This window comes from Geospiza fortis, unplaced genomic scaffold (assembly GCF_000277835.1).
Source record: "Geospiza fortis unplaced genomic scaffold, GeoFor_1.0 scaffold104, whole genome shotgun sequence".
NCBI lineage: Eukaryota > Metazoa > Chordata > Aves > Passeriformes > Thraupidae > Geospiza > Geospiza fortis.
In genome coordinates, this window is record NW_005054325.1 from 1,021,796 (window position 1) to 1,046,429 (window position 24,634).

General features: G+C 41.9%; 1 protein-coding gene across 2 annotated transcripts in view; it reads right to left on the reverse strand.

Annotated features, from left to right (window-relative positions):
• Positions 1-3,355: 3,355 nt before the first annotated feature.
• The window catches only part of NFATC1 (nuclear factor of activated T cells 1), a 101,475-nt gene continuing 80,196 nt past the window's right edge, over positions 3,356-24,634 (reverse strand). For both annotated transcript variants that reach the window (XM_031056971.1, XM_031056973.1), the window contains exon 9: positions 3,356-5,880. In XM_031056971.1, coding sequence (XP_030912831.1) covers positions 5,831-5,880 — 50 coding nt within the window. In that variant the 3' untranslated portion in view covers positions 3,356-5,830. The remainder of the gene's footprint in view (positions 5,881-24,634) is intronic.

The following is a 24,634-nucleotide window of genomic DNA, read 5'->3' on the forward strand; positions in this document are numbered from 1 at the left end:
CGGAGTTGTGGCTGCTGTCAGCCCACGCCGAGCCCATGGCTGTGCTGTGGTGGGTCTCCCCTCCCTGCCTGGCTGACAGCACTGGGTGGGAAAGGCTGCGGCTCCTGCTGCCTTCTCCAGAAGCTTGCTGCTGGAGCCATCACGATGTGCTGGCAGGGCACGGGGGCTCAGCACCAGAGGAGTGGCTCTCTGTGTGTGGGGTGGGGGAAAAGCATGAGTAACTCATTATATCCACCAAAAGGTGTGGGCTTAATTTAGTGTCATCTGACCAGGGCTGATTTGTTTTGTAAAATAAAATGTACGAGAAACCTGCGGTTAAAAAAAAAAAAAAAAAGATTGCCGTGAGGATGAGAGCTGGATCAGCTTGGCCCAGGCAGGAGCCCTGGAAAGGGTCCAGGGAGGCAGGAAAGATCCATGGGGAGTTTCCTGCAGAGAAACTGTTCAAGAAATTGGGCAGAGGCAGTGTACACGTGACGCCTGTGCAGCTCTCCTTGGGTGGAAGGGGAGCCGTTGTCTGGGAAAGCAGCCCATCCCAGAGATTTGAAGGGGAGAGAGTGGGAAAGAAGGTGCACTCTGGATCAACCTGATCCAAAATAATATGTGGTTTGTATTTTCTAAGTAGAAAATTAAAGGAAAAAGACCCCAAAAAAGTAAGTAGAGAAATGATTTCATGTTGGGGGAAATGTAATTTTTCCTATTAAAAACCAAAGCAAACCAGACCAGAAAAATCCCAGATTTTACAGTTAAAAGATTGTGACATGCACTGAAATATTTTCTGGTAGGGCCCAGAGGTCCCTCCTCCCCCCGAGTACCATGAAGCTGGTGTTATTGGAATGGATGGATGGGAACACCATCACACTGAGTTTTGGGACCCCACAGCACGTGTGTTCTTGGAGGTTTTGCAGCTCTGACAGCAGCACCCACTGCCAGAGTTTCCTTTGTTACTCTGGACCCAAAAGCTCTCCATCAGCAGCACTGGAAACAGGATGGGTACAGGAGCTGAGTGTGAAACTAATTCAGAAGAGGTGCTGGAAACTGACACTGATGGCATCTTGGAAAATCTTTCACCAAGCTGAAAAAAAAGGGATTTCCTAAAATGACTGAAAATGAATTTGCTGCATCTGCAAAGAGTGGCTTGTGGGTTATCTGTCCCTGAAAATAGCTAAGGAAGCACTACAGTCAGCAACTTTTCCGTTTAAATGACAGCTGCTAATGTGCCCATGGGTGATGGCAAGTTCCAGGTATACTACCAGTTGTCTTAAATCCTGAAAACACAACCGTTTGAATTGTTAAAGCTCTACAAGTTTGCACAGTACAAAAAGACAGTCTCTTAGGCCAAAAAAAAGCTAGTTTTGGATTCAAGGACGACCTGAAATTAAAGCCAACAGTTTGAGAATCTGTAATTGATCTGCTCAGAACAAATTATATGGCTACTTGAAGAGAATCCAAATATTTTTATTTTTTTAGAAAGAAGTGCAAAGAAGAAAAATATTAACTTGTTGAGAAAGAGGAAATTGTATGGGCAAACTAAAACAGGCAAGAGTTTGACCTCCATATTGGGCAAGTGTGTGCAAAGGTGGAGAACAGAGGACTCAATTTAGTTTGATGAACAAGCTAATCAGTGCTTCTGACATAAAATTAGACTCTGTGTTTGAAAAAGAGCTACAGAAACTAACATGATTTTATGCCATTGACCTTAACACTCCTCTGTAATGTACTTGATGAGGGGGATTTTGTTTTATTTTTACTGAGACAAATTCAATTGATTTACAGTGATGAATGCAATAAAATTATACACATGCTGAAGGAAAGCTTAGCTTCAAGGCAGTACAACTCTGTCCAAGAAATTTAACTCCTCGAAATTTGCCATTTTCAGCTGGAAAGGAAAATCTCAAAGGCATGACTCCAGCAAGGCTATTTAGTCAAACAGTACCAGATGGATGTGTGGGATTTACCTTCTGCTTTGGTTATGAATGAAAGTAGTCAGTTAGGAGTTTGCTGAAGGCTATTTTTGCCTGGAGAAGTCTGGTCAAGATAAGGTTAATGTAGCTGAGCTTGGGTCTGTTGTGCTTTGAGTGAAGGATGTGTGGAAATGGGAGGGAAAGGAAGCTCACAGGAAGCCAGGTAACACAATGACTGAAGTACATTGCTTGAGTGAATTCAGTTTGTGACATTTTGCTGGGATACAAAATGTCATGGTCTCCAGGAGAATTTGGGACTGAATTTTCAGTATTTTCCTTTTTCCAGGAACCTCACCAACAATACAGCTCATGCTGTCCATGAGGCATAAATATCACTGTTTCCACCCTCCAGACTGGGAAGCAGAGAAAGAGTTCTTTGACTAACCTCTGAAGAGCTAGGCCCTGTCTGGGTTTTGATGGGCTTGGAGCATCTGCCTCTCTTTAAATGGCCATGGCTTGGGTACCAGCCCCGCGGAAGCCAGGTGTGATGGATGGACTAAGCAGGGACCGACACTTCATACTTACAGGAAGAGAAACCCAAGGCAGAGAAAGATCTTTCAACAAAGACTTCAATGCATATTTGTGTCTCCTCCTCGAGGAATTTTTGAATGGTTTTTAAGTGCTTATGTAGAACTAGACTACTGTGGTAGGCATCATGTATAATTTAAAACTTGCCTTTGGTCCTGAAAAATTGAAGCAGCTGTTTTCTCAGCATTTCATGGCCCATCAGGTGTCAGATGTTGGTACATACAGAGGCACCACCTGATGAGCTGATAGAAGCCCAGAGCTGTCTGTGTTCAGCCCAACTTTGACTAAGCTGACAGCCTCCTGTTGCCCCTTCACCTCTGGGGCAGAGCAGTGAGGAGGTTCAGGGCTAGGACACATCATACAGAGCAGATCCATTGATCACACCATAGGCAGCTGGTGGCCAGAGATCCCCTCCTGCCAGCCCATGGCCAGCCCTTCTCCCTCAGGGCTACCAAAGCCCTCAGCCTAACAAAAATGTCTCTTCTATCTACTGCACTGAAGGCCACAGATCCTAAGCCTACCCTTAGCAACCCAGGCGTTTCAGAAATGGTTCCAGGGAGGGCAAAAGAAACTGTTGTCCAAGCAATGCACACAGATGCCAAGTACTTTGTTGCGTGATCAACAGGGTAGCTTGTTTCACCACTTCAAACTCAGCCAAAGGGCTCTTTTGAATAGTCAGAATCATCCATGGCAAAGGTATTTTTGAACGTACCTATTTTTGAACATACCTACGCTCCAAGTTCAGAGTGTTGTGGCTTTTTGGTTTTGCTTTGTTTTCAAAAAGGTTGATGAAAATCATTTTCCTAAACTGACAGCAACAACTGTAACACATGTACAGAAACAAGATAGCAGTCTCATACAGGAAATATTTCTGCTTTCGTTTTTATTTTATGAATACATATACAACAGATGTATAATCTTCCATTATCCAGGCTTAAAAGTAACAGGTCGGGGTGGTTTTTTTTCCCCCAAAATAGCTTAAAGAGGAAAATAAAAACCAGAATGAAGGAGCTGCAACATAGCCAAACCATACATTCGAAAACTTTGCTAAAATTACTGCTGAAAAGTGCCTCTGTGTGTATGTGTGCATTGTCCTGCACGGTTAAAGCCTCACCCAAGATATTTAGTATATATGAATTAAAAAAATGCTTTGGCATAATCAGAGATTCCTCCATGCACAGTTTATTGACATTTCTGAAATAATGAGAGAATAAAATCTGAGGACTATATAATATATAATTTCCTCTTCTTGGGAGCAATGTCTTTAAATGCAGTGGGGAAATGAAGAGGAGTCTGTTGACAAAAGACTTTGCTTCCATAATAAGATGTTATATTAGCAGGATGCAAGCAGCTTCATATAGAAGAGATGGACAGATATATGTATATAATTTAAAAATACTATTTTATATGAGAAGAGTTTTCAAGATAACATAAAATGAACCACTCTAAGACTAGCTTCCAGCAAAACATTTTGCTTTATTAGTTCTATTTTCTAGCTACAAGTCAAGCTGACATCTGTCGAGCTTTTTAACTTTTCATATGGCAGTTTATAAGAAACGTTTCATGCAATGTCTACAAGGCTAAATACAGGGTAAATAATTGGGATTAAACAGGTGAGGAATAACAGACTGTTTAAGGACCAGTAACAGCATATTATGTACATATAGCCATATTATATTCTCATGTCTTCACAGTAATGTGCAAATGTGACAAATATGGCTTTCATTTTTTTTTCCTTAAGAAAGTAAGACATAATTATACAGAAGAATGTTTTAAAACACTTAGTTGGATTTCACCTTTTTGTGAAACCTGTTCAGTCTTCATTGCATTGGGGTTAAGGAGCCACCCCAGTTCGGGGGTGTAGTTCGGGTGTGTTTCCAGGAGGGGGCACAGATTCCTAAGGCACAATATTAATGTTAAACATTTTTAATTTAGTCATGCTATTTTATTTTAGTTTTGTTTTCATTTTTTAAATTTTTTTTTGGTTATGTGAAGTAATAGGTCGTCGCTAGTTATATAATAAGCTGTTGATTGTAAAAAATACAATGTTGAAGGCTTACACTACCTGTAAGTCCAGGAACATTAGCTAATCTGAAAACACTATACAGCGCCGCATGTGAAACCAAGGTGGGTTTTTGGTAACATCCTTTTCCATACACGTAGCAGAGAGTTATAAGGCTTCTGCGGAATAATAATATTATAACAACAAATATTTTACACTCTTCCATAATGGTATTTACAGTTACTATAACTCATATTCTGACATTTGGTAAATAACATGTATCTTATATGCATCCTTCTTGCCTATCTAAAGTGCTTGCTTAACTGCGTGAGGAAAGAAAATGCATACCTGCTTTAGGTGCAACAAACCCTCAAAAGAAGTAGCTGAAATATTTGCTGTGGATTTGAAATGCATTCTCAGAAATTGACATTATTGCTAAATTCAGTGCCCTTACTAGGCAATCATCTATATTATTTGTCATATATAAATATATGCATATATACTAGTATGTATGTACATGCATACACATTCATCTATCGTGTAAAAGATAGATTTCAATTTTTTGTCCATCAACCTTTTTTATTTTGTGCTATTCAACTCATTTGTGCTATGACAGAAGCTGGATCAAAATCAGAATCTTACCATGCTACTACTACCAACCCTATGATTCATTAGCACGTAATGAAGGCAATATGCAAAAAGAAAGCTGAGATGATGATGAATCAGGAGGCTTTTGAAATGCACTGAGAATAAGGCAATAGGCTGTACATTACAGCAGAGGAAAAGCTGAGGAAATTCTGGAATTCATAAACGTGTCTTACTGGAGTTGGGATTGCTCTCCCTACTCTGCTGCAGAGTCCTATGCTTTTTTCCAGTATCATTCTCCAGAATTCAAGCTCTAGAGTTTCGGCACCTACCAACACTTTTAATGGTAGGAAATTCAAAGCTTATTAAAAATGCCCTGATGCCACAACCTGGTAAAATAAGGCACTTCCAGGGCTGTATTCCAGCGGTGCCATGCCAAAAGGATCAGCAACGGGAAGAAGCGCTCAGATTTTGCTGAGTTTCCTAGTTTTGTCCCATGAAATGCGCCATCTTGGAGCATACTCCTTCTTTTCTCTTTTGAGATGATTTTATTTAAAAAAAGCTGTTTCATCAGTTGAAGTTGAGGAGCTACTTCTCTGTAAGAAAGAGGTAAATCTTCAGTTCCTGACATTCATTAAGGTGGAAGATCAGAGTGGTACCAGGCAATGTCTTCAGTTCATTCGGTTTCTCCTGACTCGAGGTGTTGTGCCAGACAAGTCAAAAGTGTGGATTTCATACCAGCCCACACTGAAAGCTATGAGTGGACATTGGTACTGGAAAGGTCATTCCTTATAATTTCATTTACTGCAAAGAAAGAAGACAAGAAAAGGAATTGATTAGCATCCTGCTGCTGCAGGCAGTTGTCCTCAGTCCACAAACCCCCCAAACTCGCATTCATTCCTTGAGAGCTCCAGTACAACTCTGAACAGTAAGTGTGACATCACCAGGTAGCTTGTACAGGCTGATCACAGTGCAAACCCAGCAGGATTAACCAAGGTTATTAACATGCTAAATACTGTGTAAAACCAGGCATCACAAAAACAGCAGCATCCTGGATCTTTGATTGCATGAAACATACTTAACATTTCAAATTGGTTACAGACAAAACATTTCATTTCCTCTAGAACTACCTCAGAAATGCAAAGCCAGGAGGACCATAGGAGATCCTACAGTAATCTACTCCTTCCACAAAAAGAGCTGCTTGGAAAGTATGTTAGCCATGGTAGGTACTGGTGGCAGAAAGCTGCCAGTCAGTGAACCTGGCTATGTGCAGCTGCAATGCCTAGATGGAATAAAACTTCACATGCTGATTTTTTCCACTGCGGGTTGATATTAAGGAAAAAAAAAAAGAAGAAGAGAGGAAGCTGCTGCATGCTTGCCCATTCCCTGAAGCTGGTAACATGTTTAAATATATACCCTCCCATTCTGGTGACCAATGCATGTGGACATGCACTCTTTACTTCAATCCACACAAACCAATGAGAGGGACAAGTTAAAAAAACTCTCCTGGCAAGAGTCAGAGGAGAGAATAAACAAGGTCTGCTATCTCAGCATCAGCCAGCCAGACTGCATCTCCACTGATAAAGAGTTGTTTTCTTTATTCACGAGTCTTCTTTCTTTATTTTCCCCCTCCCCTGAAGATCATCAAGCAATACAGTTTCCCACACTCCAATTATGTCCATGTGATTTTTGGCAGATGGACAGGAAATGACTGAACCTGGCAAAGGTCATCCACACAACATCCCTTTTATTTCCACTCCACCTCCCTACAGCAACTGCCACCACCTGATTTACACAGAGATAGACAAAATGCCATCAACAGGACTATCACTGCTTCTGGGCTTCTCTAACATTGCCAGGACTGGGAAACACGTGCCCACGTCATGGAAGCACCACGGAAAAGCCTGCATTTTCCTTTCCTTGTGGGCTGCTCTTCACAGTAATCCAGATAACTTCATGTGTTTACTGGAAAAGACTAAGCCTATGTAAAACCAGCTTCCTGAACCAATTAGTTGGGTATGTTTGGTGTTGGTTTTTATGGCTGTTTTTTTTTTTTTTTTTCCTGCAGACCTATTGCCCACTTAGTAATTGCAGCACATGAATCAGTCAGGATTTGTGTCACAGGTCCTGGCCACCAAAACCAATTCTACCAATGGGTACACACGCCATACTTTAGAGAGGAAATATCAGTTGCATTTATAACTGTCTATTTACAGCAGCAAACTAAGAAGTATGGAAATGAGCTGTGAAAAGAGAAAGCAGTTCTTCTCCTTGAAAGTGCTGTGGAGTTCATCTTTATTATTACCAAAGAGCAGAAACAAATTCAAGTGGCAAGCCCTGCACTGAGGCAAAGACTGCTCTGCATGCATTCAACCCCAGCCAGAAGTGCCACCCCATTTACATGTGGGCAGACTCCAGAGAGCTTTAGGGACTGAATCTCTAATGCAAACAGCATTCAACTTCTTGAATGCAAACAGCATTCAACTTCTGTGGAATTCTGCCATGATGCTTTTGTAAAGATCGCTTCTGTGATAAACTTCTCAAGGCACTCTCAGGTCTGCAGCAAAACCACACAGCGGTACCTTTGTGTTTTATGTGACAGTGAAAACAAATCCTCCTACCGGCCAGGCAGCATCATAGTTTTGATAACTTTCCCTCAAAGCTTCTGTTAAATCAAATAAAATTAAGACACTTGTCAGGGCTATCCTCACTCTTTGTACAGTTACTTACTGCTTAGAAACATTAAATAATGAATATTCACAGTGCTTCTGTAAAATGTGAACATAAGCATCACTGGTATTTCATGGGGACAGGGAGGTGGAAACGTGAAGGGCCTCCCCACCTCAGTCAGGATTAGCACCAAGGCATCTCAAATCTCTGACTAATGCTGTAGCACTTGCTGAGTTACTCTTGCTTCTTTCAGTAAAACTTTCAAAAGCAACACCCTCAGCCTGCCAGCTCATGCTTTCCCCTATTAAAGCATGTAGCAAAGGTATTTTGGAAGCAACTCAATGACATGAGCCAAAGGTCCAACTCCAAAACCAGCTCAGACACTCAAGAGGCTGCCCCTTCCAGTCACTCCAGGTCTGTTCAGCTGATCCTCTGTCACTTGAGTGCTGCAGGACACGTCTTACTCCGATATGACACAACTTTTCCTTTCAGCTGGGAGCCCACCTGCCTTGGCTCAGGCCATGAGACCACGGTGCTCCTTGAATCACACTCTCTCTATCTCTCAGCACCCAAATCAATTTGTCCGCAGCTGAAATCACTCATATTTTGTTACTGACTCACAACAGTTTATTGCGTGTTTTTATTTTATATTACTTTCTTAAGAGAGGTGGACTTCTGCTACCTTGATGAGTAAGCCTGGTGTCCTCATGCAACAACATCTGGCAGCTGTTCAACAGCAGTCACTAGACTGTCACCACAGACTTGGGAGACAGACTTGGGAACCTCAACCCAAGTGCATCCATTGCCACCAGACATCACAATCAAGCAGGGCCAAAACCACTAAGAGGACACTCAACATCTCTCTCCTCCACAGTTGTCTGTGAACAGCATGGCTCAGATACAGCTCATTTTATTTCACTATTTCACTTGCTGTTTCACTTGCTGTTTGTAAAGACCCACTGCAGTGTCAAAAATGCTAAATATTCCCAACAATGCAGTGGAAAAAACCTGCAGATAAAGAGAAGGGTGCATGCAAAAGCCCCAGGTGGGGGAATACGTGGCAGCACAGCTGACCTTGCAGCAGCAGCCAGCTAGCAGAGATGAAAGGGGAAGTGTGATTCGAGCGGGCTTTCCCTCACTGCCCACCCAGACACCTGAGGCTTCAAGGAAAACCCTCTGGTGGGCGGAAATTGGGGAAAACCAGGAGGCAAGTGCATGTGAGTTGTGCTGGGTGATGCTTGCTGGGTTTGCTAGAAGGATGCTCCCCACTACCCCCAGCTGCATGGTCCAGTGCTCCCATGAGGACTCTCCACATTTTTTTTTTGATTTCTGGAAAATTTACTTCCTTTTAATAGTCAAAAAAATGTTAACATTTCTGTTGCATGCTAGGAAATATTTTATTTTGCATCAAATGGAGTATCTTGGAATGTCATCAATATTCTTGTTGTAGGCTGACCCAAGGCTGTCCTTCCCAACAGCAAATCAAACCTCCATTACTGAAGTATGGTTCTGCTGAAGTATCCTCTGTGTCCATCCATACCAGTGTTACAACCACCACCACTGTCAGTTCTTTGGGAAAGAGCACATGAACCAGCACACCTCCAGTGGGGCTGTCTCTAGTTCATCTTTGCTCTGCTGGAGAACTTCATGAGCTGTTGCTGCAGGCCCCCAGCTGGGTAATAATTAGCACTGACTCCATGATTGCAGAAGGCTGATCCATTGCTTTATTCTATATCTCATACTACACTATACTTATTAAGAAACTTGTAACCCTTACAGACAGTCTGATACAGCTTTGACCTAACTGGTCAATCCATCCAAACACCATCCAGTGTCCAATTCAGAAATCACCCTTTGGTAAACAAATCTCTATAATACGTTTCTCATTATTTTCTCTGAGCTTTCTTACAGCCTTCCCCAGGAAAATCCTGGGAAAGTCTGTGCCTGCTGCTCTCTGTGGCCACTGAGCTGCTGCCACAGTGAGCCAGAGGTCTGCACCCTTGCTTCTAATGGACTTTGATGAACTTTCTTCCATTAAGTTTTCTAGTAACCTTCTGAACCTGTTTTGGCCTTCACAGTTTCCTGTAGCAATGGGTTCCAAAGTGTACATATGTGAGGGTGGAAAAAATTTTTTATTTTTTCCTATTTTAAATTTGTTTCTTGTAAATTTAATTCACGTTTCAAGTAAATGAGCTGACTGTTCCCTGTTCACTATCTCCTTTGCCATCTATCCCTTTGGTATCCTCAGAGCTCCACTTGGTCCTGCAGGACTACTGCAGAACTTCCCAGAGAGGCAAAATCTGATCATGCAGATAAAGTAATTGACACTTTTCTCTTGGGTCTCACATTTGTAACAATATATTTATTATATAATTAAGGAGAATCAGCTGGTTGCAGTCTTGAATGCTCAAGTTTTGACTTACACACCTGCTACTATTATAGGAGGATTGTGCATGTTCCACAGAACAGCAATATTCAGTGCAAGCAGTATTTTGGCCCAGGCTTGAGTTGCATTCCTAAAGCAAACACTGGTCTTTGATTCCCCAGCTTCTTGGATACACATCCATCCACGTCTGCAGCACCATTCCAGGAGTAGCTGGGTTTTGAATAAGCACAACATTCTTCAAAGAAAGGTTCCAATGGCTTTACACTAATTTTTAAAACAACATGACCTGAGTACTAACAAAGACTCATTTTATAAGCAGGACAGATGAGACACAAATGATTACCCAGCTTGTTTCAGGCCCTACGTACAGCTTAGCAGCAGATCTGGGATAGCATGCAAGATGTTTAACCTTCAATGCCTAGAGTAGCACAGCACTTCCCTTAAAGCACCAGGTTGATCCCTATCAGACCAAACAGCTGAGTACTATGATTTACAGTGCCTTTGTCATCAGATTTTTTTTCAGTGTTTTTCTGCTGGCTTTGGGGGGGGAGGCCACTGTCGCTTTCATAGCTAACACCTACAGTTCCCCACAATGCCTTCTCTCGACTGATATTTTCCATTGTCATGTTCAGCTTTTCCACTGACAGAAAAATAAAAAAATAATAACGCTGAGAAATGCAGGTAACGCGTAACCTCTCTACCTGTCAAGGCTTCTGAAAGAGGAACCTTTCCTTTGCTAAACAGCAGATGCCACAGTAGCAGGATGTGGTGAGCTGTTACCCCACATTTTAGTTTAATAAGGAGTTTTTTTCCTCTTATATTTAATTTTGCTTTGAAATGACCTTGCAATGGAAATTTCTGCTTTACTAATTAGCAAAATCAGTGTCTTACCGATGCACCAGTTTAGGTTGCCGCACGGAACAGGACAACCAGATATATCTGTACAAATGTGGGTTCCATATATAGACGTGAACTTCATAGGAAATGTAGTATTTTTAACATTTGGTGGCTGTACATGGATTCCATCAACTGGTAAGACTTTGAGTTTCTGCAGATTTCTGCTTTCCTTGCAGACTATTACTGTGGATAACAATGTGGCCTTCTGTTTTAATAAATACCGGTACTTCTGAGACAAAGTTCTGCCTTCCAGCTTAGACACTGATCCTGCTCAGAGCAAAGAATTTGCAAGGTCAGTGGTGCAGGGAGTTAGGAGAGGGCACATGCACAGGGTTTCCCCAATTGGGGAGCTTTTTGGGGATACAAATAAGAAGAGTATGGAAGATTCATACTCCTAAAGGGGAATATCCCCCAAGAGTCTGAGAAAATGGGAAGTGAGCTGAGAGCCGTGGTCAAGCTCACAATCATGAAAAGCTGAGTCTACAGTTTTGTGGGTGAATGGTATCAGTTTGAAAACATATCCCATTTCTTTTCACATTGCAAGCAGAAACATTAAATCTCCGGTTTCTGGCTAGGTGAAGTTGCTGTCTTGTCACACATGTGGAAGCCAAAGACCAATGTTCCCATGACTTCAATCCATGTCAGCCCAGAAAGGCTTGCACAAGGAGACTGAGTAAGGCTGTATTTACTGTTGTGGTCCTTTATGATGCACTCTTCTCTTTCAAAAGGGAGGTTCACTTCACTCTTTTTCAATACACACAGAGGTGAGGTAAGACTTTAAGCAAAAGGACGCTCAGATGCTTTGCACTGAACTGGAAACTTGTGATTCACATGCTCCTGTTGCCCTGTAAATAGCAATGGCATCAACTCAGCTCCTTCAGGATGGTTTTTGGTTTCCTCATCAATAGAAAGTGCCACATGGCATGTCCCAAGACATGCAGGCATGCAGGGTCACATGAAGTTTCTATCCACAGCTGGCTAGCCAACCTTTGTTCATTACTTCATGTCCACCTGTGTCTGCCGGGGACCACTGCTGCTAACATGGAGCAGAACTGAAGACAAGAGGCTGAGATGCCATAAACGCCCTCTTGGTGAAAATGAACCAACACAGCCTGCTCTGACTGGTTCACATGGCATGGAAAACACAAGTAATACCAGCTGCACCTTTCAAGCTACATGTGTGGAAAACCTGTGGTAAATCACACTCTGATTCTGCCGTGTCTGGACAATAACGCTTCATCTTTCTGATGGGTGTAGCTGCCCAAGCAGTACGATGCCATGACTGGAGACCTTATTTGGATGGTGTTTGACACTGGTCAGACTGCACAGCTTCTGTGTCACAGCCTCCAGAAGCTCTGTGGAAGGTCTGAGCCACCTCCACAAACAAGTAGCAGTCCTGAAAGCAAAACTGCCTTGATTTGGCTCATTGTTTTTGCCTCCTGGCAGAACTCACTAGCTCAGGTCAAGCCTTACATGGATACAATTACAGTGACACTCAGGTCAGGGATCTCTCCACACAGCTCATTACGCAGCATGGATGTACCCACAAGTGCTCTGAATTTCTGCTGTCACTATTCAGCACAGGAAGAAAGCAGGGGACACATAGCTCTGGAGTGACTATGAGTTTGATGCTGACACCATGCTACCTGTAGTAATGCTTTGTAGTATGACATTCACTTTGCTGCCTATAATTATTGCCCTCGGATTTTTTCCACCAGCAGTGATGCCATATCTTGCTCCATCAGGCTTCTGTGCTCTTGTACGCCCTTCTTTTAGATGAAATGCCACATATTAGAATCACTGAGGAGGAATTCAAAGTTGCAAATAAATGCAGAGGAAGCCAAAATACAGGAGGAAAGTTTTTTTTCTTATCTCCATGTAGAGATTTTATTTTAAGAGAAAAATGGCTAAATATAGATGCATATACAGTTACTAAAAAAATTAAGCTCCTAGTATAAACCATCCCATGAATAAAATTCTCCAGTTTTTTCTCAGGGTACCTACTTCCTCACTACTAATAAGCATCACTACTTTTTGACAGATGAAAACTGCAACAAACAACATATAATTGTTACTCAAATCACAGAAAAAAATTTGTTTTTCTTACAGAAAGTATTTTTTCAAAGCTAGCAAGCATTATTCTGTAAGCGAGGCAAAACATCAGAAAACAGTGATATAAATTCCTGAGGTGCCAGACTGTAATCCAAAACTATAGATCACATGAAACCTTACTGACTTAAAAACCAAACAAAACAAGTCTTGTGAAGCAGTGGAAAATATAACTTCACATGTTCCACAAAGAAGTCAGATCTTGTATTACCTCAGGTGTCCTGGATGTGTTTAAACCTTAAACTTATTTTTATCTGTTTAATCATAATAAGCCACTACCACAGGGCATGCTATTTTTGGAGACAGAGAATAGGACAGTGGAGCAAGTGAGTGACAACAAGTAGCAGGTTTGAATAAAACATGATCTCCCGTAAGAGCGTCAGCTTGGCACGATGGATGCATTGTTGTGCATGACAGCCATTACCACAGAGCCATTTCCTACCTGCTCTTCCCTCTGCCTTCTTTAGTTTAACAACTCCAAGTCCGAAGGGCGGCTGCGCTGCAGAGGGCTAATGGGAAAGGTTCCTTCTAGTGTGATGACAGCACTGTGCAGCAGCAATTTAACTGGGGCTCTTGAATAGGTGCCCAGACTAAATGAGTCCCATCCTATTGCACCAAAATTTCTGGGTTTCAGTTTTTTCTCCCCTCCCATATGCAGCCCTGGAAACGCCCTGCGTCTCTTGCTCTGCAAACACTTAGGGATGAATTCCCCGGCTGCTAGAAATTAGCTCAAGGATCAGCAGAGCTGCAGTGATTTCCAAAACACTGGAGTCTAAACTTCAGCTTGTTTTTACTCTTAGTCTGAGGATGGCTGCACTCAATCTGATTTGCCCTTTTTACCAAAGAATCAAAGACTCAAGAGGAATTTCAGGTAGCCCTCACTGAGGCCAACCTTGCCTGGGGAGACGGGCATTTGGGCTGCGCAGAGGCTGCAGGATCTGCCCCACTGTGATGCAAGCCTCATCTGACACACACATACGCACACGTGTGAGGGCAAGGCTGGGCAATGAACAAATAAACCACATTTTAACCAAAATGATGTGTTTACGTTCCTAAGAGCATCTGTAAGGGAAACAAAACAGACATATTTTACATTTTACACAAAATTTCCACGCAACAGATACACTACACAAATGTTACCTAAGGCAGCCAAAACCTGAGGTCAGCGCTGCTGGAAGCTTTGCGGGTGCCAGTCTGGAAGGAGTGAGGAAGACCACGGACCCCTTTGCCATAGACAACAGGAATTCGCCCCTGTCACGAGCAATGCAGTAATGCAAATTGATATTGGTGAAGAGTTCTCCTTTTCAATCTAGTGCCCAACAGTGAAACAGGACTGTCAGATCCTGGCATTCAGAACTCATGATTCATGCCCTGAAGCATGACAAGACTAGATTCAAAATCGAAAGAAATTTTTAAAAATTCTGTATTTGCCTATTTTTCTAGCCTCCAGGCGTCTCTGGCATTGCTAAATTCTGAATGTCACCAAAATGAAACTTCATTTTTTTGTATTTTTACTCTCATTTTCCTAATCCCATCTCCCAAGATTTGCTGTACCTCACAACTAGCTGGCAACTGAAGCATAGATCTATAACACTTGTGACATGAGGCTCTCAAGGTATCCTATGGTTAGAAAAGCAAGGTTAAAGCCCACCTGATGGCCCCAAGGGCTGGCAGGTTCTAAGGTTCACCAGCTGTGAATGGGAGAGGGGCAGTGGTACTGGACCATGCCACAAAGCTCTGAGCCCAGTGCTGAAGGCTGCAACTCAGAGACTTCATGCCCTGCCAAAGGAGCATCCCCTGTGCAGGCATCCAGCTTTTCTGTGGGCAGCTGACACCAACCCTTCAGACCTCACATGACCATCAGGCCAGACCTTTCTACATAACACAAGAAAGGGATTTTCTCAGCATGCTGGAAAAGTGACAGGTTAGCTTTAGAGAAAAAATAATTCTGGGGGTACAGGAGGAAAAAACGGAGCAAGAAAAGGTCCATAATCTCTATGGTTTACTGACTTCAGAGTTTAAAAAAAGTAAAAGAAAACTGAATTTCTCTATCGATTATGCAATTATTAATCTTTTTAGAAGCTTTTCTAACATTGCACATAATGAGCAATTCATCAAAGCATATTAGGTGCCACAGAAGTTGCATTCAATATAAAGGGGTCATTAAGTTTCTTGTAATTGCACATTACTGAAGCTTTCATTAGTTCTAAATCAAATCAATGGGATGTGCATGTATGCTCTTTAATTGACTTTATGTAATAATAGTGCGGCCTGTAGTGATCCTCTGGAATCCTCCAAAATAAGCCACCTTGCACTGCTGTTCATAAAAAACCAGCTTGTGTGCAGCTGGGCATAGCAAGTAAAACAAAGAAACGATAAATGGAGGCAAGAAACACTTTAGGTCACATAGCAGTATTTGCTGACTGCCCTTTTCTTTCCATGGGTAGAGATTGGCCAAGAGACTTGGCCAAGCCTCAAAATCTGATGGACTTGAGTAGGAGCAACATGGTCTCAAGAATGGAAGTGTTCTGGAGATAAGTTAAAACAGGGTCTATATGATCTTTTTCTGAGTAAGAAGTGTTTGGCTGTCTTTTTTTATTTTCTTTTTTTTTTCTTCTAATGGACCCAGCTTGTCCTATTATCATCACCATCACCACCATCTCTTTCCTTTATAGCCCTTTTCATCAGTGAAGTGCATGCCAAACAGAAAAGATCAGTGCCATTATTCACATCACCCAGCAAAGAGGGCGCCTGGGCAGTGACAACAGGAGGATGCCACCATGCAGGCCATACCCAATGTGCCTATGGTACAGCGGGTGGCCACTGTGGGGACACATCTGTGCCTTGCCCGTGTGAAGGCTGAGCCTTGTTTGGTAAACCCTAATCCACAGGGGTTTGCTCAGTCAGATAAAAGGATGACCATGAAGTGACTCAGTGAGTGGCCACATGCTGCTGAATAGAAGAGAAAGGCTGGGTGGGGCTAATAAAATTTTTATGTGTTTGATAAGGGAAAAGAAATCCACCTATGAGCCTGCTGGGGACTAGGCTGGGAAAGGTCATGCTAGCCAGGGGAAATCCTTAGGCAATGGAACACAGCTGCTAATCTTCAGCAGTGGACAAGAACCTGGCTGGCTCTGGCAATCTGAACTGGTGGTTGTGAAGAGATGGCAAAAAAATGGATGCAATAAAAAGCTGTCACGTAATAAATTTGCTTTTGGCATGATGACCTGGTCACCACCACAATGTGAGCTGTAAGTAATGCCACAGGGTTTCATTTCAACCATGGCAGCATCTGTTGCTGGAGAACACCGCCGCTCAAACAGGAGTGCATGTCCTCTTTGTCATGGCTCCTTGGACAAGGGCACTGGCAGTGCTCAATGACACTCATGCTTTGGCTTTGTACCACCCTAACTAGGGACAGACCTTTTCATAACAAACCCCCCATCCAGTTTGGCTGGGAAGCTTTGATCCAAAGGCTGATTTAAGCAGAGTTACACTGGAGATATAACAGTGCAGCTTGGGCCATGATGTGGAAACCCCCACGATGTTAGTGGATGCTGTCCCCAGTGTGGAGACGTGGCTGTGAAAACTGCACCCAGACTGTTCCTGGATTCCAGTACTCCTTGGATGCTAAAACCACCTCCAGCAAGTATCTCAGATTATAGCAGCTGGAAGAACAGTCTTATTTGTACGTGGTCCCAGTGTGACAGAGCTGCAAACATGACAAAATGTCTTTTCCTGTTTTCTCCTCTCCCACATGCTGTGCCTAGCTGCAGAATGGCTCAAGTCCTGGCTGGACTGACAGAGCAATGTCAACAGTAAAATCACCACATGCAGTTGCAAGAATTCAGCAAGAATCACAGCTGGGCTCCCAGGGAAGACAAAACCTTCCCCCTTCTTGACACAAGAACCCTGCTGATGCTCAGTGCACCCACTAGAGAGGAAATTTATTCTGCCCCAAGAACAAAGCACTGTAAACCTGCAGCCAGCACTAGAGAACTAGGAAAAAGGCACTTGAGAGCATGTGTACAACATTCATCTCTCAAACACACTTAAGGACCTGAAATTTTATTCAAAATGGTTGCATTACACTTTCCAAACAGCCACTTGCAATGTGCAACAGGCTTCTTTTCTACCTCATTTTGAGTAGCTGGATTTCAAAACCCTTGCTTCTCAATAGCTGAGAAATGACCGGGTGCTTCCATGGCCCAGGCGGTGATCTTGCAGCACATCCAAACTCCAGCAGGAGTTGGCCTGCACTTTTGAGAGGTGCTCCAGGCAACAAAATGAGTGGAAGAACTTTAACAGTAATTCAAGAGGAGCTTTAAAAATTTAATAATGCTTCAATGAAGCAAACTGGCTGCTTTCATGAGATTCAGTCAGGTCAAATCAGCTAATTCAGAGTAGGAGGCAAATGCATGGAGGCTAACACAGCAGCTTTGGAAAATCTACACGACTACACATTGCTTGAAGGGGCAGGCAGGTCCCTGCTCCCTGGGGAGCTGAGCCAGGACATGCAGACCACAGAACCTAGCTGTGGGCATGCAGATGTGCAACATCTGGCTCTCTCTTCAGAAGCATCCTTGCAACAAGAGCAACCCAGCAAGGGTCAGATGAAGACCCCATGAACCAAGCGCTTTTAGTCTGGAGATTTGGGAACATCAAGGACATTCCACTGATGAGATAAAAGAAAAAAGTGCAACAAAGGTTTTGATGAAAGGCCACACAAATGGATTGTTGTTTGCTCCACATAACAGCCCTTCTGGTGCACCACACCTTTTTTGAAACATAGTTCCATGAAACAAATTATTATCTCCTGTAGCTTCTGTCTACACACATTTCTGAAATACTTTCATTCCGAAATGTTTTGAGAGGAAACATTAAAAAGAATGGAAACCTGGCAATTAATCAGATGGAAACCCTTGTTTCCATTTTACAGAATAGGAAAAAAAAGAGAGAATTATAAAAAGAATACCCAACACCAACTGCTAAGTAGGAAAATGAAAGATAAGCAGAGGCCGGGGACTCGGACCACTGGTGTGCTGCATGCATTTACCTGCCATTGGATGTAGTTCTAAAGGGTGGGTCAGATCTGTGTTTGCCGTTCTCGTTCAAACCCACACAGACACCTAGTTTGAAACTGGGTTTCGACAGATGAAAATTCTATTTCCTTAAAAACTCACAAAATAAAAACCTTGAAATTTTTTTTTCAAAGCATGGACGAAAGGCTCTCCTGGTCAAGACACTGAGCAAATATTTACAGGTGCTGGGGAGACACCATTTCCTCCCTTCAGGCTTCAACCTGGTGTCTGCCACATGATTTTATCCATTCAATGAATTTTTTTTTCCAGACATCTGCCAAGAGGAAATAACTTTGCTGTATTGGGAGTCTGGGAATCCCAGAAAACAATCTTAAATCCATAAAATAATTGAAGTGCAGTTTTACTGAGCTGTTCAGTTCGATTCTGATTTTTACTACAATGTCAACAAGAGTTTAATTTGTTTTAAAGTTTAGGTTCTTAAATCTGAGTGATATACGGTAGTTTACAGCTTGCTGGCAACAGCTACTGTGGAAAAAAAAAAGGAAAGTGCATATAAAGGCGGTTCTAACTTTGACACTGTGAAAGCAGGGAGCAGTGCCAAGAGCAGCAAACAGCATGGCTTTCCCAATCCTGGCTGGCTTTAGGGACTGCTTGCTATTGACATCAGTCGCTATGGGATACATTTCCCTGCTCTAACAAATCTCATCTGGAGCCTGTAATTAAAAAAGAAATGTCTCAAAGTGTAATTTGTTTCCCTAAAACATTCACAGATGTTAACTAGATTGCTAAGAGTGTGAGATGTCTGTGCGTGGACATCTTCCTCCTTATCTGCTGTTTCAAAGGGGACAATTTATTTATTAAAACCAGTCCTAAAGGTAGTAATTTTTCTGCATGCATTTTGTGTATGGGGGTGGTCGTGTCTTCCCTAAACTGCTTGCCGAATGAACGATTTGGAGGTGTTTTTCTTTACAGTTTTTTTTCTTTTCCTTTCTTTCCTCTCAGAAGTCATCTCCAAAGTCAGCCTGATTTAAAAGGTAGTCAGAGTGAGTAAAAATGTCTTTGCTAAGCAGATTAAGAAGTATCCTGTCTGAGCTGTAAAATTATAATAAAAATAAAAGTGGTTGTAATAATAATAATCACAATACTAATACTACTAATAATAGTAGTGATGTAAGTTTCCTGCTCCAGTGACTTTCCACCAGTGTCCTTGGCTGGTCCCCCTTGGTAAGTGCCACTAAAAGCATTTACAGGAGCTGCCGGAGGGCCAGGGAAGCCGATCTGCTTCAGGCACACACCGGACATGCAAGGGGGAGAACATGAAAAAGGGATGAGAAACACATGTCCCTGGGGAAGCAAGAAGGGTTTTTCTTGGCTCTTGGAGAGGGTGGCAGCCTCAGCTCTGCCACAGAATGCTGCTCCCAGCCACGCACTTCCCATCCCACACAGCCATGTAGAGCATCCCCCCGATACCCGCAGGAGGTGATGGCTGAAACTCTCCTTCCTTACACACGCAGCCCAGACTTGTCTGCTTGGGCCTTTCTCCCCGCCAACTTCCCCCCCTCTCGCTTTTAATTTTCTTTTTTCAACCAGCTTTGATTGGAGCCAGAGCCTGGGGTAAATCAGAGGAATTTCTAGATTTTTCTGAGTGCTGTGAGTTCTTGCTGTTTTCCGATACCTACTTCCTGCCATATCTAAAATAACAGCAGCTGCAGGGGCCTGATAGAGAAGAGCTCCAGGGGAGAAATTCTCACAAATGGGGTGGGAACGAAAAAAAAAAAAGAAGAAAAAAAAGACTTATTAGGGAGACGATAACACAGAAAGCCAGCATCAGATTAATTGTTGGAGCTGATAGCACCATAGGCTGCGTGTGCTGTTGTCAGAGGCAAACAAATCCTGTAAAATGGCCATGGGAATAATAAGTCTCCATGTTTGCTGGGATAACAGAGGTAGCTTTACAGCACTTGTCCTATTGTATGGAGTATCATGCCTCGATTAGCTAATGTCTCTGAGGGCCAGATAAGTCAGGATGAATGTCCTGCCTTAGAAGCTTTCATGCTTTCTCTTTGGTGTGGCTATCTATGGAGAGCTGCAACAGAAATCTTCGTACACATACAGAAGGTCCCCTCTTTAGAGAAAAACATCAGAGAAAATGGAAAATTGTTGAAATTACATTGTTTTCCATAGAGAACACATGGTGCAGTGTTGTCATTGTCTCATTACAGACCACATGAATGAGTACAGCCACTCAAGAGACTTTCAAAAAGGGACCTTATACATTTGTATGAGGACTACTCTAGGAGAAGAATGTCTCTGTCGTACTGGCATAAAGGATGACAGAAACAGACCTGGCTCGCTCATACAAAATACACTTACACACCATTTAGTGTGCAAGAACACGCTGAGATCTCCTTGAGATCCCTTGCAACCAACACAAACATTGCTTTAAATATCAGCACATCCAAAGAAGCAAAGTGAGTGTGCTTGAAGCACTGCCAGCCAGTGAAATACAGGCAGCATTTCAGGTTATTGTATGTGCCATTAAACTTAACTTATTAATGTAATTCTACAGTTACTCTGGGAGCTATAACTTGTGTCTGCATCAAGTTTTGGGTCCTGAAGTTTTCACACAATATTAGAGATTTTCATGCATTATTTATTTTCAACACAGGAGTTTTTAAAAGATTATTAAGTGAAGGTTATCATGATTGTGAATTGGAGCCTGATCCAAAGAGCACAGGACACAACTGAAGAATTCCTACTTGCTTCAACGAGCTTTGCATCAAGTTCTTATTAAACACAGACAGACATCTGCAAAGGTAGTCTACAAATATGCAATGTACTGGACTGATGGCTGGGCAGGAAAAAAATACCAGTCACTGTATTGTAAACACTCTATTTTCTTCATTATTCCCAAAAGATCATTTGAAATGTTTTAAAGTTGATATGCTAAAGAGGCAGGTAGATGTGTTCTCCTATTTTGCCTGAATTTTGAAGCACTCAAGACTTCCCTGAGGTCAGCAGACTTCTGATTTTCACCACTCAAACAGGACAAGCACATTTCTGTGTTTACTTCAGTGTGTTGGTTTTAGTGCATATGCATGTGGGTACAGCGTGATCCTAGAACCCTACCTACTTTCTAGGGAATAGTGGAAAACTACGCACAGCGTTTCAGTAGCAGCATGTAGCTTTTCTTTTCTAGATTTTAAACCATTTATCTAGAACTAAAAGTCTTTGCTTCACTTGAGTACACAGTACAGCTGCCAAATTTTAGTTGTTAAAATAAGATCATGTTAAGGTACTTGGTTCTTCCCATCCTCAAAAGAGGCTCCGTAAGATATGAACAATATCTGGTTCATATTCAGATAATTAAACAAACTGGCCAAGTTTAGACAGACTAGACAATATTCTGGCAAAAAAATAACGAAACTGAAACCAGCTAAACCATTTTTTAAAAAAGTTATTCTTGACAATACAAAAAGAGTAAATTTGTATTCCTGTAGAAGTAGTTAGAAAACATGAGGCATTGCCTAATCCTGTTTTAAGCACTGTTATGGCTGTGCTGCATTACGTATGCTTACAGAGCAGTACATTTATAGTAAACTGGGTAAGGAATTTGGGAGTAGGATTAACAAGCTTTCCTTTCAAACTAGACTAGATCAGATCACAGTAGGAGATCAATCTGCAAAGATTCCTAAATTTTGTTCAAGAGAAGTGAGGATAGTGAAGGTCAGAGACAGCCTAAAGTGCAGCATAGCAATTATTTACTGACATGAGACTGGAAAGAACATCACATGGAGCACAACTTGGACTTCAGACACGTAGGAAAGAATGGTTCATTTTATGCCACTAATCATAGCCAAGGATTAAGATATTTTGGAAAAGCCCCATTATTTCTCATTCTGCAAACCCGGATTTCATTACTGGTAAATCATGAAGTTTATGAAGCCCATTCATACAAATTAATTTCCTTTTCTGATTTCCACTGGCATGTGAGACACAGATAAATAACAGAAATAAAAGTTTGCAAAGGAAAAGAGAAAGATACAGAGAAATGTCTGTTAGTACTTAAAAGCAAGGTAATCTCAAGTAAGGATGTAGCCAGAATAATCATCCCTGCAGCTAGTACATGCATTCTTAAATAAATTGTTTTTGGGTCTGAACAGGTAGAAATCAGTGCAGCTGCACTACAATTAGATGGATCTATGCTGAGTTACTCCAGTTGCCTCTATCAAAAATACCCAATGGTAAGTTCTCCCATTCATAAGATTTTAATTTTGCAGCAATGTAAAATCTAGATGTCTTTTCCATATTATGAGAAATATTCCCACCTACACATCTCAGCGAAGAATTCTTACAATTATTTTAGTGTCACAAGATGTGGGGTTTTCCCCCTTCAGTGGGGCTTCCCCCCAATGAAAGTTTTTCATATGAGATGTAAATCTGTCTTCAGACAACTTTCTGAACACAGATATTTTTCCAAAAATAGGCACAGGGAGGTGGTGGCCACATCCCTCAGGGGATCATGCAGGACAGAAAGCATGATACAGCCTCATCTGGCGTCACAAGCATCTGCCAGCTCCTCCCTGAAGCAGGCTCTTAACTGACAGCAGAGAAATTATGTTGGTTGCTGCAGAAATTTAGATTTTACTATCAGAGAAACCATAAAAATAGCATTGAAACATTAGGTATGCATCTTGCTGACCTCTGTCTGGCTGACCAAAAATTTTTAGGGTCACAGCTCACACCATGAGATGTAGACAGCCCTGTATCTTACCCCCTTCCTCACTAAAATAAATGACAGTAGGTTTGCTGCAAATTTCAAAAGCAGATTTTTCCCCTGAATATTCATCTAACAAACAAAGAAAAGGTCCATCCATTTGTAGATTTCTCGGCAGGAAATCTGGCATCTCTATCGAAGTTTGCTCACTTTTCATACACTCCTCTCTGCTGAGTGCTTGAATCCAAAATATTCCTTATAATAATAAAGCCTACCCTACAGTTAGCTAATGGTACTGTTATGCAAGGGCAGGCCTGGGTTCCAGCAAAGTAGTTCATGGCAGCAGAAGGTGCCATGGTTTAAGATGGTGATGTTCCCCATCCCACAAAATTCAGTGGAAAGGAAGGGATTAGAGAGGAGTTTTCTCTTTTACTTTAGCAGATGACTTTATTTTTTTTAGAAGTATCCAAGTGATTTTGGTCTGGAAACACTTAAAAATTTGTGATGAGACACCATTCAGTCCAGGTGCTTTTCCTAAGATAATATTAAATATAGCTTTGGAAATTTCAGCAGATGTTCTGATTTTTTCTAGTTCAAAATTTCTTTTGCTACTAGTCTGCCTTTATGTAAATAGCTGATGCTAATTGATTCTTTAATATAGTGATTCATAATCTGTTGTGAATCTTCTGTTAATTGACTTGAAAGTCTGTTATTATTTTCCCTGATTTAACACATCCTGTTTTAGAACACCCATCAAAGATGATGGAAAAAAAATTTGTGGCACTTGGATGACATCCTAAATGTAACTTGAATGCCATCTTTTGAAAGTTGCAAAGTAAGGGGATTTCCTGTTCTATTCTTCAGTTGTATATCCTGAAAGTGAGCTTTTACAAATCCTCAACTGCCTTGTCAAGGTCTGATCACTTCTACTCCTTCTAGCACTATTTCTTCTGGGTAGTTTCCAACTGGGGAAAAATAAATTGATCATATATTCTTATTTTTCTCATTTTTACTGAATGCCCTGGTACACTCTAAGTGTTAAAACTGATATGAAAATTTCTCACTAAGTTCAGGTGATGGGACTATATTTATTCAAAGACTACTTCCCACCCCCTTCATTTTTACCATATTTCTAAGGGTTTTTTGGTCTCCTTATGGGAGCTTTCTCCACCCAGTGGCAGCTCTGAAGCCCTTTCCCTGCCCCTTAGAAAACCTGTCATGGAAATAAGCCATGGGGTTATTTGAATGTCCTGCCCTGGGGCAGCTGCCCACCAAACCTTTCCACCTGCAGACAGTGCAGCCATCTCAATGCAGACCAACACAGACAGAAAGGCTCCTCTACCCTCTCTCCTTGGATCTATGTAAGTTTAAGGAGCACAATGTCCATTTCATCATCTTCTCTCATTTTTCTCTATACTTAAATTATTTTGGGGCAAAGTGAAGTATTCTTTAGACACACTTTTCCAACGCAGTCAAATCCTGGGCTCCTACTACTCATTTGTACCATTTCACTTTTAGACAAACTCCTCTCTCTCACACCCACACTCCTCCTTTCTCCTCTTCTTCCCGAATTCATCTATGCTTTTTTTTTTAAATGGGGATGTTATATTTAACCCTCCTCTCATTTCTCTTTTTCTCAGGCCTTCTTTCACTCTAATTACGCCATCAGGTAGTTTCATACTCGAAGTCTGAAACTTTAAAATGCTTGCTGACGGTGCCACAGCTTCATGAGACAGA